A 12,811-nucleotide genomic window follows, 5' to 3' on the forward strand; every position below is an offset into this window, starting at 1 on the left:
GGGGGGGGGAATCAAGGCACCTGAACTTTCGAATCACCGAAATTAGAAGAGATGAACTGGAGATTGGGTCTTCCATCATCAAAAACCCAATCTCTACAAGCTCTCCAATCGTCCATGAATCCAGTTATAACAACGGGTTCGTTCTTCGATAAGTATTTCTCTACAAAAGTACTGTAACTTAGTTCATGACCATTCACCTTCTCTACGACCCCTCCGATATTCAGTCCCATGTTTATTTCCGATCAGTTGTCTTTCTTACCGACGAACAGCTCCTAAACACCGGTGAATATGTTGCAAACGAATTTGATCGAAGTTACAGAATTTCCGGTGGTTTCAGTTGATTCAATCTAAACCCCCTAAGATTGTGCGTAAATGACAACTGCACCTCCATCTTCTGAAAGAGTTCTACGTTCTCTCTTTTCTTTCTATCAATTATTTTAGAAAACACATATAAATAGAGTAAAGTTTACTTTTTGGTCACTAATGTTTGCCATTTTTAGCGGATATGGTCCCTAAACTTTTAAATTTTGGATTCGGTCCCTCACATTTGTCATTCTATATTGGTTTTGGTCTCTCTTTTTAACGGTCGTTGATTTTTTCGTTAAATCCAATTTAAATAAGGGTTATTTTAGTCATTTTAAACATTTTCTGTTTTTCTTTTTATTTTAACATTCCTCTCCTTTTCTTTTGTTAGAGATTAAGGAGATAAGATTGCTTATTTGAAACAACTATGTTTTTATATAAAAGTTCTTATCAACTTATTACAAGTTAGAAAATTTTAACTTCTTCAAAAACTTATTATTACCGGTTTGACACCGGTATAAGCTATTTATCCAGACACTCAAAAATGTTTATTACCGGTGTCACACCGAAATAAGTCAATAAGTTGTTTTGTAAAAAAATTGTTCATAAATACCATATCAAAAGCGAAAACATTTTCTTTTAAACGCCTTCAAGAACAGAGTCGTGCAATTACAACGGATAAATTTAATTAACAATGATTAACTTGTTTCAATCATTATATATTAACCACCTACTAGGCAAGAACCAAAACGCTAGAGTTGTTGCTTTCAGATTAACTTTACAAAACATCTCCTTCCATTCTAGGCTCGAGATAAGCCTCGACAACTAACTTGCAATACAAGTTACTTTTTTAAGCAATTAAAGTCGTGTGATCACACGTTTTAACATGAAAACAAATAAAAACCATCATATAAATGTATGTATGCCAATTTCATAATATTATGCACACGTATATGCCAATTTCAATTTTGGTATGCACCACGGGTATCGCATATCACGTCTCCGTCCTATTTTCGGAACCCTTCATCAAGGGACAGGGATTATTTTTTTACAACCCCTTGCCACAGTTATACCGCCTAGGTATATTTATTGTTGAACCGTGCATCCACCGTCCTTTCACGGTATCAACTCCAATGGTTCAGATTTCTCGGTCATAAATAACCCGATTGGATTTATGTCCGTTGAACCTCGTATCTACCATCCTTTCACAATGTCAACTCTAAGGGGCCATTTGGTTCCTAGAATGGAATTCGATGGAATTGGAATTCATCAAATGAATTTGACTATGAGGGAATGAAATGGAATTTGATGGAATTTGATCATGCCTTGTGATTGCGTTTGGTTGCATAGAATTGAAATGTAATTCTTAATAACGGATTGGATTTTTTTTGTTTGGTTCACGGAATTCAACTTTAGAATCGAAATTAAATATCAACAAATGACCTTTTATGATTTTTGAATAACGGAATTGGACTAGTGATATCGATAACTAGTTATCTTGAATCGATTCCTTGATTACATATGTTGTCTATCGATCTCATATAGATGGAGAAATTACGAGAGAGAGAGAAAGAGAGAGAGAGAGAGAGAGAGAGAAAGAGAGAGAAAGAAAGAGTGAGTTAGAGCGTACCAGATGGAGATCGAACCAGAGATCAGTTAGATGAGATGGTAGACGCAACGTTGAATGAATTTGGATTAGGGAATGAATATGTTGGAAATGAATTAAAATCCGAGGGTATTGCCGTGTAATGTAAAATCTGTGAGTGAAAGAATTTATTGGAATTGAAAGGATTCCATCAATTTTATTTCATGGATCAAACATTGTATTTGGAATTTGGTCAAAGGATTTGACCATTCCAATTTCTTTCAATTCTATCCAAATCCATGAACCAAACAGCCCCTAAGGATTCTATTTCCGGTCATAAATTACTTGTTTTCATCGACTGAATTTCCAGTGACATATAAAACAATGCATTAATAGATATTTAAATCCAATATGCAATAATCATGAATCCTAGCATGGTTGTTCATGTATATCATCTAGAAATTACATAATATAATATGTATCACAACAAAATCGTAAACACACTCTGATCACCTTTTTTTTGCTTAAGTTTCTGAGACCGAAGCTTAAATATTTCCATTCCATCCTTTTCAATAGATTTCATCCCGTAAATTGATTTCAAATATCATAATCTTGATGAGTTTGATTATTTTCTTCATTTTAATTCAATTTCATACAATGATTTAACAACCCATCAAACTTTTTTTTAGCATATAATATTTATATACGACAAATAGAATAAATAAACTTGCATACTCTCCTCATTTTTGGTGAACTTTGAATCCTTGACCTTCTAAAAGGTCAAAGACTCACATACCGCTAGGTCAAAATCCCTTAGATAAACCCGTCAAACTTCTTAGCAAAATTTACAATTCTCACCTTAACGATATGTGAATCTTTATCAAAGGGATTTTGACCTAGCGGTATGTGAGTCTTTGACGAGAATTGTAAATTGTGGCCACAGAGGTTCAAATGCGGTGACTCCGGGTAATCTGCAAAGCAGGTGGTTGTCCTGGGATTAGTCGGCTCGCATAGCGGATTGGATATCCAGATTAATAAAAAAAACAAATGTATTCCATAAACATACTTCATTTTCACATTTACTTTTGTGAAAATAGATAATAAATGGAGGATTCTTTGGTTTTAAAATAAATAATTAAATAACTCTTGATATGTCAAATTGTAGGGGAGGCATGGCTTGAAGAAGGGAGACAACAATCAAACCATCAGATTTATAAATAATACTCATAGTATCTGATCAAACACTTAAAAAATAATTTCTTGTTTCACCCATCGAATATAGTCTCAATGTAGTAATATCTGAATCTCAAGCTTTAGATCTCACATGTAACTCATTCATTAGATCCTCTTGTATAGATTGTGAAACCAACTCTGTCATCTTTAAGATTTTAACCATCCGATCAAGGATGTCCGAAAGACTTTCTTATTGGTCACTTAAAGCTTAAAGATTCATACATCCATAATTTATTCCAAGTCTCTTTGTATCCGATGAAGCATCTTCATCATATTTCTATATCTGGAAATCCGATATATAACTTATATTTCATAATAGTTTTTCCTAAAAGATGAAGGAATTGGAATCCCATGATATAGAACCCAAAGAATTTATATTCCACCATATGTGGAATTCGAATTCCTTGCTAGAACTCAGAAAATGAACCAAACGCATTAATGGAATCGATCATTCTAATTCCTTCAATGATTCCAACAAATCAAACACCACAAGAGACTTATAGTTCACAATTTTAGAGCTTTGGGCCAAGCGATAGGAGTGTGTGACGAATCAGTCAAGCGATACAACAAGTTCAAGTACTTGAGATACGAGAATAGAGAAGGAGAATGTGAGACACATCAAGGTCCAAAGAATTAACCCAATCGGTTTCAACACGGTTTAGTATAATTCCATTCCTTTCTTTAGTTTTCTATTGGCTAATACTTTTTTCTATGCACGCCTAGTTGTATTATTGATTTATTAGCTAGAACTAAAAAGTTTGAACCAATAGTTTTTACTAAAATCATATTTTTAAGAACAGACATGACTATATTCGTCTTTTAACTAAAGTTATAACATACTGGTAAATCAACCAGATCTAAAATATACCACAGTTGCTACTTCTAATAGATACACGAGTCTGAGCCGTTACAACTTTTTTGGGTAATCGACTAATTGTGGGTGTACGAGCTGCTTTTTGCACACATCAACTAATCCAACGCGTACCTGAAGAAACCGACCAAGAAAAGTTTATCCTTGCTACCAAACAAAAGAAAGAAAACGTAATGTTTGCAAGCACTTGATTTAATCGCAAACCTGTCTGGTGGATAGTGAGCGATTTTACGTATCGATTAAGATAATGCATATGAATACTACTGTTGTTAAGAGTGAAAACATCAAAAAAAGAAAGAAAATCAAGTTTTGTTTTGGACACTTTATTATGTGATATGTGCATTTCATTGATACCCACCCATATCAATGTCACATGGGAAGGGGGGTCGTATGAAGGTTCTTGGGCACTTTTGGACAAAATATGGATGGGAATTAAGAGGATGGGGAGGGCCACATGCATGCATTTTGTGAAAAGAGGCCACTAAACAACTCATAACAAACATCCTTGTACGCCTTTTTTGAGAATGACATGATCCTACATCCAACTCTAATGGGGTCTTTTTTATTTTCAATCACTACTTTGATTGGATAAACTTGATGCCAATCTGTGTTTCTTATATTCCATTTTTCTATTTATCATATCCATGTTTTCCATATATATATATATATTCTCTTGTTTATAGAGGATAAGAACTATAATCAGTTATAATAGACAGTAAGAAGTACAAAGTTTTGGGAGGAAAAATAATATTGATGATCTTTTGAAGAACACTTCAAAATTTAGTTTCGGAAAAATAATAAATATATAAAGCAACGGAACCATCATAGTATTATTTTTTTTTAATTCCCCTACCGATTTAATAGCCTCTGCTAAAAGAAACTCATAAGACCAACTCCATTGGAAAGGACCATATTCTTCTCCAATTTGAGTTTTGATATAACGATTGAAAAGGAGTTCTTTCGTCTCGATCCTGGTAGAGTGGTAGTTATGTCTATAAATATATTTGAGGTTGTGAGTTCAATTCTATGATGTATCTCACGATCTAATCTAAGTATCTAAATCATCCCACCATGTTTAATATCTGTTATAAATTTGGTTTTAAAATATCTGAGAGCACTCTTTAAAATCAAGCGGGTATATAGGAGCTCACTCAATCCTTAATAGGTCCACACTTAGCCTCGAAAGATAGATTATTGATATGTTTTTTATTGATTGGGTGTCGGCAAAATGATTCTGCCCAATTCAAAAGTTATAGTTGTTTAAATAAAGTTGTTTTGGTACTATTATGTTACAACTCAAAAACCAGTTGACGATCAATGATTTAACTTGTAATCATGTACATTATCGTCACCGAGTCCTATTTCAATCAAGACATCACTAGTCCCACGATAGAGACATATAAAGGTCAATTACACGAAACATTTTTCCTTTTAAATTATATCAATCCACAATAATATATAATATAATAATAAATACGATTCTAATAAATATCTAACGTTTTCTTTTCATTATTTTGTTTTCGCAATTATCGATATTTTAAATTAATAAAAAAGAGTTTTAAATAGCAATTGTATCGAAGAAATTAAGGAATTTAATTGAGGAATGGCCCTCAATCCCTTCTCATCTTGTATATATTCCAATTTCTAAAAAAAAGTTAATAAGAAAAAACACACTTCTTTTTAACATTTTTACGAAGCTAATATATCAACTAAACCTAAAATCTTATTGTTTCGATTTTTCATATGAATCGAGATCACGATGAGTATGCAAGGGAGCAATTCGATGAACCCTTGATGAGTAGTTGAGCTGGGGTTACTGATGACGATGAATACAACCCGGGAACACTTGAATCATTTCGGGATTTGTTGGTCTCTTTATGGGATTCGTTGGTAGTTGAGGGCTCGTGTCTGATCTCTCGTAATAACGCCACCACATCTTTCATCGTTGGCCGATCTTCAGGACGATTACTGGTACATAGGAGGGATATGCCAAGAGCTTGCAGCATTTCTTGAATTTGTGAGTCCGGGTTTCCATGTAGCTTTCGATCTATAATGTCTACCGGATCTTTCTTGCTCTTGAGATGATCACGAACCCATTGGATGACGTGTTGTCCTTCGGAAAACGACTGGTCCACCGGCATTTTCCCGGTTATGATCTCTAACAACACCACTCCATAGCTAAAAACATCACTCTTTTCCGTAATTTTCAACATGCTAGCGTATTCTGCAAACACGAATAATCGTTATATATATCCAATAAAACACACTAACTACTAAAAGCAAAGCAAACCGAACAAAATCAGTATATCCCACACGATACGATAAGATAATCGGTTTACCTGGAGCCATATAACCATAGGAGCCGGCAAATTGAGGTTTTGCCGAATAAGAGTTGTTGTCGTCTTCCACCAATCTTGCAAGCCCAAAGTCTGCCAAACAAGCATCGTTCCGATCACCCAACAATATGTTTTCCACCTTTACATCACGGTGGAGGATCGGCGGCACACAGTCGTGGTGTAAGTACGCTAAGCCCTCCGCCACCCCCAAAGCTATCTTAAACCTGGTTTCCCACTCCACCACTTCGACGCTGCCGTCGTGTAACAAGGTGCCGAGTGTGCCATTAGGCAAAAAGTCATAAAGCAACAGTTTGTTTTTCCCGTTGGCAGCCCAACCCAGCAAACGGACAATATTCCGGTGGCGGATGCGTGCAAGAGTTGCAATTTCCGATGAGAATGCATCGGCCGAGTAATTCTCCGATAACTGGAATCTTTTTACGGCGATTGGGAACCCGGAGGGAATATTAGCACGGTAAACCACGCCCGAGCGACCTCGCCCCACCACATTATCAGGTGTCAGGTATTTTGCCATATCAGCAATTGACAAGTCGAGTTTTTGGTATAAAGTGATTTCCCATGGTGGGCCCATTTCCACGTCAGCATCATCTAAATCACGCCCCCGAGAACGAATCTTTCCGGCGAGTATGATGTAGAAAGCAGAGAGGAAGAGAACAATGGCGACGCCGATCAGCACCACCATCGCCACCTTGGCACTCTTGCTGCGCCTGGAGGCGCTGCCTTTATCGGCGGTGCACTCGTTGCCGGCGAAACACAGGGAAGGGTTGTTGGATAAGACGCTTAGAGGTAGTTTGGAGAAGAAGGGGGTGTCCGGGACGTGACCTTTGAAATCGTTGTGAGAGATATTAAGAGCCACGAGATTTTCAAGGTCGACGAGATTTTGTAGGTCGCCAGAAAGTTGGTTGTAAGAGAGATCTAGAACTCCCAGCTTATCTAAGGCATCAAACTCCGATGGTATCTTGCCGGAGAGTTTGTTACAGCTGAGATTGAGAGCAATCTCCAACGCTGGAAGTTTGCCTAAATTCGCTGGAATCTCACCGGACAACTGGTTGCTGCTCAGATCGAGTAACTGAAGGTTCATGCAGGAACCTATTTCCGATGGTATTGGTCCAGACAACCGGTTCCTACGGAGGACGAGTTTGTTCAACGAAATCAGCAACCCGATACTAGGACTCAACGTACCTTCGATTTGATTTTCAGAGACGTCAACGAGCTGGAGTGATACAATCTTGTTTATACTCGCCGGTAAGCTTCCGGAGATTGAATTGAAATGCAAGTCTAGAAACGTCAAGTTCTGGCAACCAGATATCTCCGGTGGTATGACTCCGGTCAACCTATTCGATCCGAGATCAAGGAAATTTAAATTCTTCAACTTGCCAATTTGTGGTGGAATGGATCCAATCAGGTGATTGTCGTTGGCTCGAAATCGGATTAATGACGAGCAATTCCCGATCTCCGGCGGTATTTGGCCAGACAAATCGTTTGCTAACAGTAATAACTTGTTCAGATTCTGCAAATTGAACAGACCTTTCGGGATTGGCCCTGTCAATGAATTCTGCGAGAAATCAATTGCTTCGAGATTTTGACAAGATGATATGGAACTAGGTATTGCACCTTCAAGATGATTCTGCCACAGGAACAACAGAGTAAGGTTTTCAAAGTTTCCGATTTCAGAAGGAATGGTACCAGTAATTTGATTGTTGTCGAGTTCGATGTGAGTGAGACTGGTGCAGTTTCCAAGCTGAGTCGGTATGGAACCTGAGATCTGATTGACGCTCAACTGAAGTTCCTGCAACGAACTCAGGTTCCCAAATGTCACCGGAATGACTCCAGTCAACGTATTCATCGAAATGTCAATCAGAACAAGTTGCAAGCAGTTTCCGAGCTCCGGCGGAATAATTCCAACCAAATTGTTCTGCCACAGCAACAGATTCTTGAGGTTTTTCAGATTGCCCAATGTGCTGGGGACTGAACCCGAAAGTGAGTTCTCGTACAAGTAGATGTTCTGGAGGTCGGTGCAGTCGCCAAGCTCTGCCGGAATTTGGCCGGAAAGTAAGGTGGTGTAAATGGCAAGAGTCTGAAGTTTCTTTAGATAACCAATTGTTGGAGGGAGAAAACCTGATAAGCTCGTTTCTGCAACACCCAACATCACTAAACCAGTACAATTGCCGATTTCATCAGGCAATGGACCTTCAATGTTCTTGTTTCCACCAGCTCTTATCACCTGAAGATTCTTGAGTTCCCCGATGGTAGTGGGAATGCTACCACCCAGTTGATTATCATAGCACGTCAACACAACGAGGTTCTTAAGGTTCCCAATTTCTACAGGAATTGAACCTTGGAGCTTGTTTGTGTTGATGTAAAGCTCCACAAGCTTCTGGAGATCACAGAGCTCTTTAGGGATTTCGCCGGTTAACCCATTGTCACTCAAATCCAAGTAAGTGAGGTCCCGAAGAGACCCAATTGCCTTGGGGATGGAACCAGTGAGATTCGTTCCCGATAGAAGAAGCTTTTTAAGGGTCAACAAGGAGCTAAAATCAGAAGGAATGGTTCCAAGTAAGTCCACATAACTCAAACTCAACTCAACAACATTCTTGTTAACGTCACAAGTGATACCAAACCAGGCACAGGGGGTTTCATTGGTTGAATCCCAGTTATCCAAAGCCTGCAAATTCGGGCCTTTTAAGCTTTTCCTCCATGAAAGAAGAGCTTGACCTTGTGAGGTGAGGGAGAAACAAGATGGGACTAAAAGCAACAAGGTGAGGAGTAGAAAGAGGGAGCATGGAAGTTGAAAGAGAGGCATTACAAAAATCCTAATTAGTTGCAAACTCCGATGAAAGGCAGGGTAAGAAGGAAGGGGATGAGCCTAGGGAGGAACAATACGAGAGAAACCAAATCATTTGTGTTGCGGAGTTGTGGGCTTATTAGTGGGGTGGTTCTTTTTAGTGTTATAAAATAACGAAAAGGAGGTCATAGTGAGAGACCCAGAATGTGCGGATCCAAGGACAGCTAGGCCATGATGTTCTTTTTAGGGATAATGTTGCAACAAATAAATTCACACACCCTCCTCACTTTTCATTGTTGGTGAGGTTTGAACTCTTGACTTTTTAGGAGACCAACGACTACGATACCGTAAGGCCGAATACCCTTTGGTATCTATGCATGTTACTGGTTATGTAGATGAGATTGAGCAATTAGGTGTCAGAATCATAAAAGGATACGACTAAGAAGTGTAGGGTACAAGTCCCAAATGCATGAAATGAAGTGGGTCCATTGTAGTTTAACTTGGCTTTAGAGGCAGAGATCTGAGTCGATTAAACAATGGAAGTGGCAATGAGTATTATATAGTAGTAGTACCTCACTTTTATCACCATCACATGTGACCCCCCCCCCCCCCCTTTTTTATGTTTTTCATACCCTTTCAACACGTACATACACAATCTTCTCTTTACCATTATTCCAAAATGGGTACAACCCTTCTCCTCAAACTTTGATTCTTTGAGCCACAGTCGTCTTCTATAACGGGTGAATCTAGAGCATAAAAATGTCAAATCAAACGTTACGGTCTTGTAATACATCACCTTTGTTACCAAAACTCGAAGACGTTTCGGAAAAGAATGTTGAGAACTTAGAGCTAGAAAAAGGCAATGGGTAAATAGTTAGGTGATGAGGTGGGTTGTAAAACGTGGCACATTGGATCTAGATCTACATCTAGAGACAGTTAAAAACCGTCCTTTACAAAGCTTCCATGCGACCAGATCTGCTAATCCACTTGAAAGTTCATGTAATCAGACAAAAGCTTCTTACAATTACATCCCACCCCTTTTTTATAATTATAATCACCATATCCTTTTATATTTAATCATTTTTTACAAAATAAATCATATAGACACTTCTTTACAAGGTTTATCAAAATAACCTTAGGTCCTCAAATTTAACCATTTTTTTTTGTCTTTTTGTTGGGTCCGCAATTGCATACATGACTATTTTGGTAAACTTGGAGAGAAAATGAGTAGGAGATGAAACCAACCCTAAAAATAATTATTTTTCCAAATATATAGAATCAGATTTTAGAAGAGTAAACAATAACGTTTATATGAGAGTATTTAAATTAGGTGAAGATTCGATTATTGGTTATTGAATAGGATGGTTAAAATAATGAAATAAAAAAATAGAGATGAAAAAAGGAGGGGGGAACACGTGATGTCGCGTGACAAGAGGGTATGTGGAGAATATGATTTGGATTTTGGTATACTTCACCATCCATGTTATGGAGTATGGGTATTATTAAACTTCAATTATCTTACAAGTCTTGTTCATTTTGGGGAATCTAAGCACGATATTGGATTAGAGGGTGGGTGTCACATGATCATACATTAATACTATTCTATACATTTTTATTTATAATCAACTTGTTTGAATCTTGTGTTTAATATGCTATATTATTTTTTTATTTTCTTCTCTAAGATGTAATTAATCCATATTTCCAAATGTTATGTTTGTTTAATACAAAGCTTCAAGATTGGAAGATCCTCTTTATCACTTGTTGATTTAGCTCTGTAGGTTTCTCCATGCACCTACTAATCAAAATTACAACATACATGAGATCTGGTCCCGTGGCAATCAAGTACGTAAGACTGCCCACCATTTGCTTGTAAGCGGTGGCATCGACTTTTGTACCTTTTTTTTTTTTTATCTTTCATAAGTATGTTGCTCAAAATATAGGATTTTTCATTGAATTACATTGTTTCATTCCAAAACTTTCTGACACCCTGTTTGTGTACCTTTTTTGAGTTGTGAAAATTCCCTTTGAGCTTTGAACCACTACCACTCTAAGGAATTACTCCGTTCTTCCAAGGTCTAACATGTCGAATCCTTGCTTCATAGAACTTTTGAATTCTTATCATTCTTAGTGAAAATGAGGTCTTCCATGTATAAGCTGACTATAAGAATTATGCCCCCTTCACCATTCTTTGTGAACAATGTGTGTTCACTCAAGCATCTTTCGAACCCTGCTTTGACAAAGTAAGATTCTATTTTGCAGAACCAAGCTCGGGGAGCTTGTTTTAGGCCACACAAGGTCTTTTTCAACTTATAAACTTTTCTATGCACCTTTTACCACATATCCTTGAGGTTGGGAAATGTAAACATCTTCATTTAGATCTCTACGTAGAAACCGCACTCTTTACATCGAGTTAGTACATGCTCCATTCTTTATGAGCTATAAAAAGAATAATTTTAATGGTATCCCAACAAGCAACAAGAGCAAATACCTCGTTGTAATGATTTCCAACTTGATGAATGGATTCCTTTGCTACAATTTGGGCTTTGCATTTGTCTACCTCTCCTTTCTTATTCAATTTTGTCTTACATGCCCATTTTACTCCTATCTTCCTCGCCCCTTTTGGCAAGTTTGTCAACTCCCAGGTTCCATTGCGTTCATTGGCTTTGGTTTCCATGTATGTAGCATCTCTCCACGTAGAATACCTGACGGCTTCCTCAAAGTTAATTGGATCACTAGTTGAAGAGAACATAACAAATTGTTGCATCTCTTCCTCCTCGGGCGGTCCTTTCTACTAGTGCAGTTTTTCATCCACATGAGCTCTTTACGTGTCTTCCCTTGAACCGCACAAGAACCTTTAACCTCTTTATTTCCGAAATAGGAGTCTAGACCAACAACTTCAGCTTCTATATTACTTGAAAAAGGGCATGGACAGGTAATTTCAACATCTCGTTCTTGCTCAACTTGCTTTTCCCTTCCAACTTCGATATCTTCTTCATTGTTGTTCTCTTCTTCCTCATCTCTCAGTTCAAGAATATCACGATGAACTTCATTAGCCGATTTCTCCCAGTTCAACGTCTCTTCTTCTTCGAACACAACATCTCTGCTTATAACGATTTTGTTTAAGTCTGGATCAAACAATCAGTATTCCTTAGATTGCTTGTTGACGCCAAAGACTACGCATTTGAAGCTCTTGTTTTCAAGTTTCTCCCTCTTAATATATGGTATGTGCACATGCCCAATGCAACCAGATACCTTAAAATGCTCTATAGAAGGTTTGACTCCGTACCATGCTTCCTCGGGTGTCTTATCCTCCACCGCTAGTGTTGGATATTGATATATACAACCCAATTTATTGCCCAATGCAACCAAATCCCTTAATTCTTATGAATTTAGAAATCTTAAAATAAGATAAACTTTGTATTTATTGGAATATTTATTTATTTAATTTAAAATTATATCTATACTATATTATAATGCATTTGGCTAAAACTCTTAAAAACTCTTAAACCCGTTCATCCCTATCTGATTTCATCCCATAACTGAATCCGTGTAACTAAATGCAGATAAACACAATCAAATACAGGATAAACATCTTATTTTAAATATAAAAAATCTAAAATATAATTAGGATAATCATTGAGTTCTAACAAAATACTTAATTATTATCTTTATAAAATGTT

At 37.2% G+C, this 12,811-nt stretch overlaps 2 protein-coding genes across 4 annotated transcripts in view; both read right to left on the reverse strand.

Annotated features, from left to right (window-relative positions):
- LOC112509668 (jmjC domain-containing protein 4) overlaps window positions 1–376 on the reverse strand; it is a 9,751-nt gene extending 9,375 nt beyond the window's left edge. For 2 of the 3 annotated variants that reach the window (XM_025114747.1, XM_025114746.1), the window contains exon 1: window positions 21–376. In XM_025114747.1, the coding sequence (XP_024970515.1) occupies window positions 21–230 (210 nt within the window). In that variant the 5' untranslated portion in view covers window positions 231–376. The remainder of the gene's footprint in view (window positions 1–20) is intronic. The other variant, XM_025114748.1, reaches the window with a different exon arrangement.
- Window positions 377–5,580: 5,204 nt separating this feature from the next.
- Window positions 5,581–9,149, reverse strand: LOC112509186 (LRR receptor-like serine/threonine-protein kinase). The gene is made up of 2 exons (XM_025114041.1): window positions 6,332–9,149; window positions 5,581–6,216 (listed from the first exon to the last, which is right to left on the reverse strand). Exons 1-2 carry the CDS (start codon window positions 9,147–9,149, stop codon window positions 5,747–5,749), a joined length of 3,288 nt encoding a protein of 1,095 aa, XP_024969809.1. The 3' UTR covers window positions 5,581–5,746.
- Between the last annotated feature and the right edge of the window lie 3,662 nt (window positions 9,150–12,811).

Source organism: Cynara cardunculus, assembly GCF_001531365.2.
Source record: "Cynara cardunculus var. scolymus isolate 2C chromosome LG 3, CcrdV1, whole genome shotgun sequence".
In the NCBI taxonomy this organism is placed as follows: domain Eukaryota; kingdom Viridiplantae; phylum Streptophyta; class Magnoliopsida; order Asterales; family Asteraceae; genus Cynara; species Cynara cardunculus.

What these genes read in the sequence shown, in the direction of transcription:
- LOC112509186 (XM_025114041.1), bottom strand. Translation starts at nt 9,149, where the DNA reads ATGCCTCTCTTTCAACTTCCATGCTCCCTCTTTCTACTCCTCACCTTG. An exon ending in CTATGGTTATATGGCTCCAG is followed by an intron (nt 6,217 to 6,331) that starts GTAAACCGATTA and finishes TCGTGTTTGCAG; the next exon opens with AATACGCTAGCATGTTGAAA.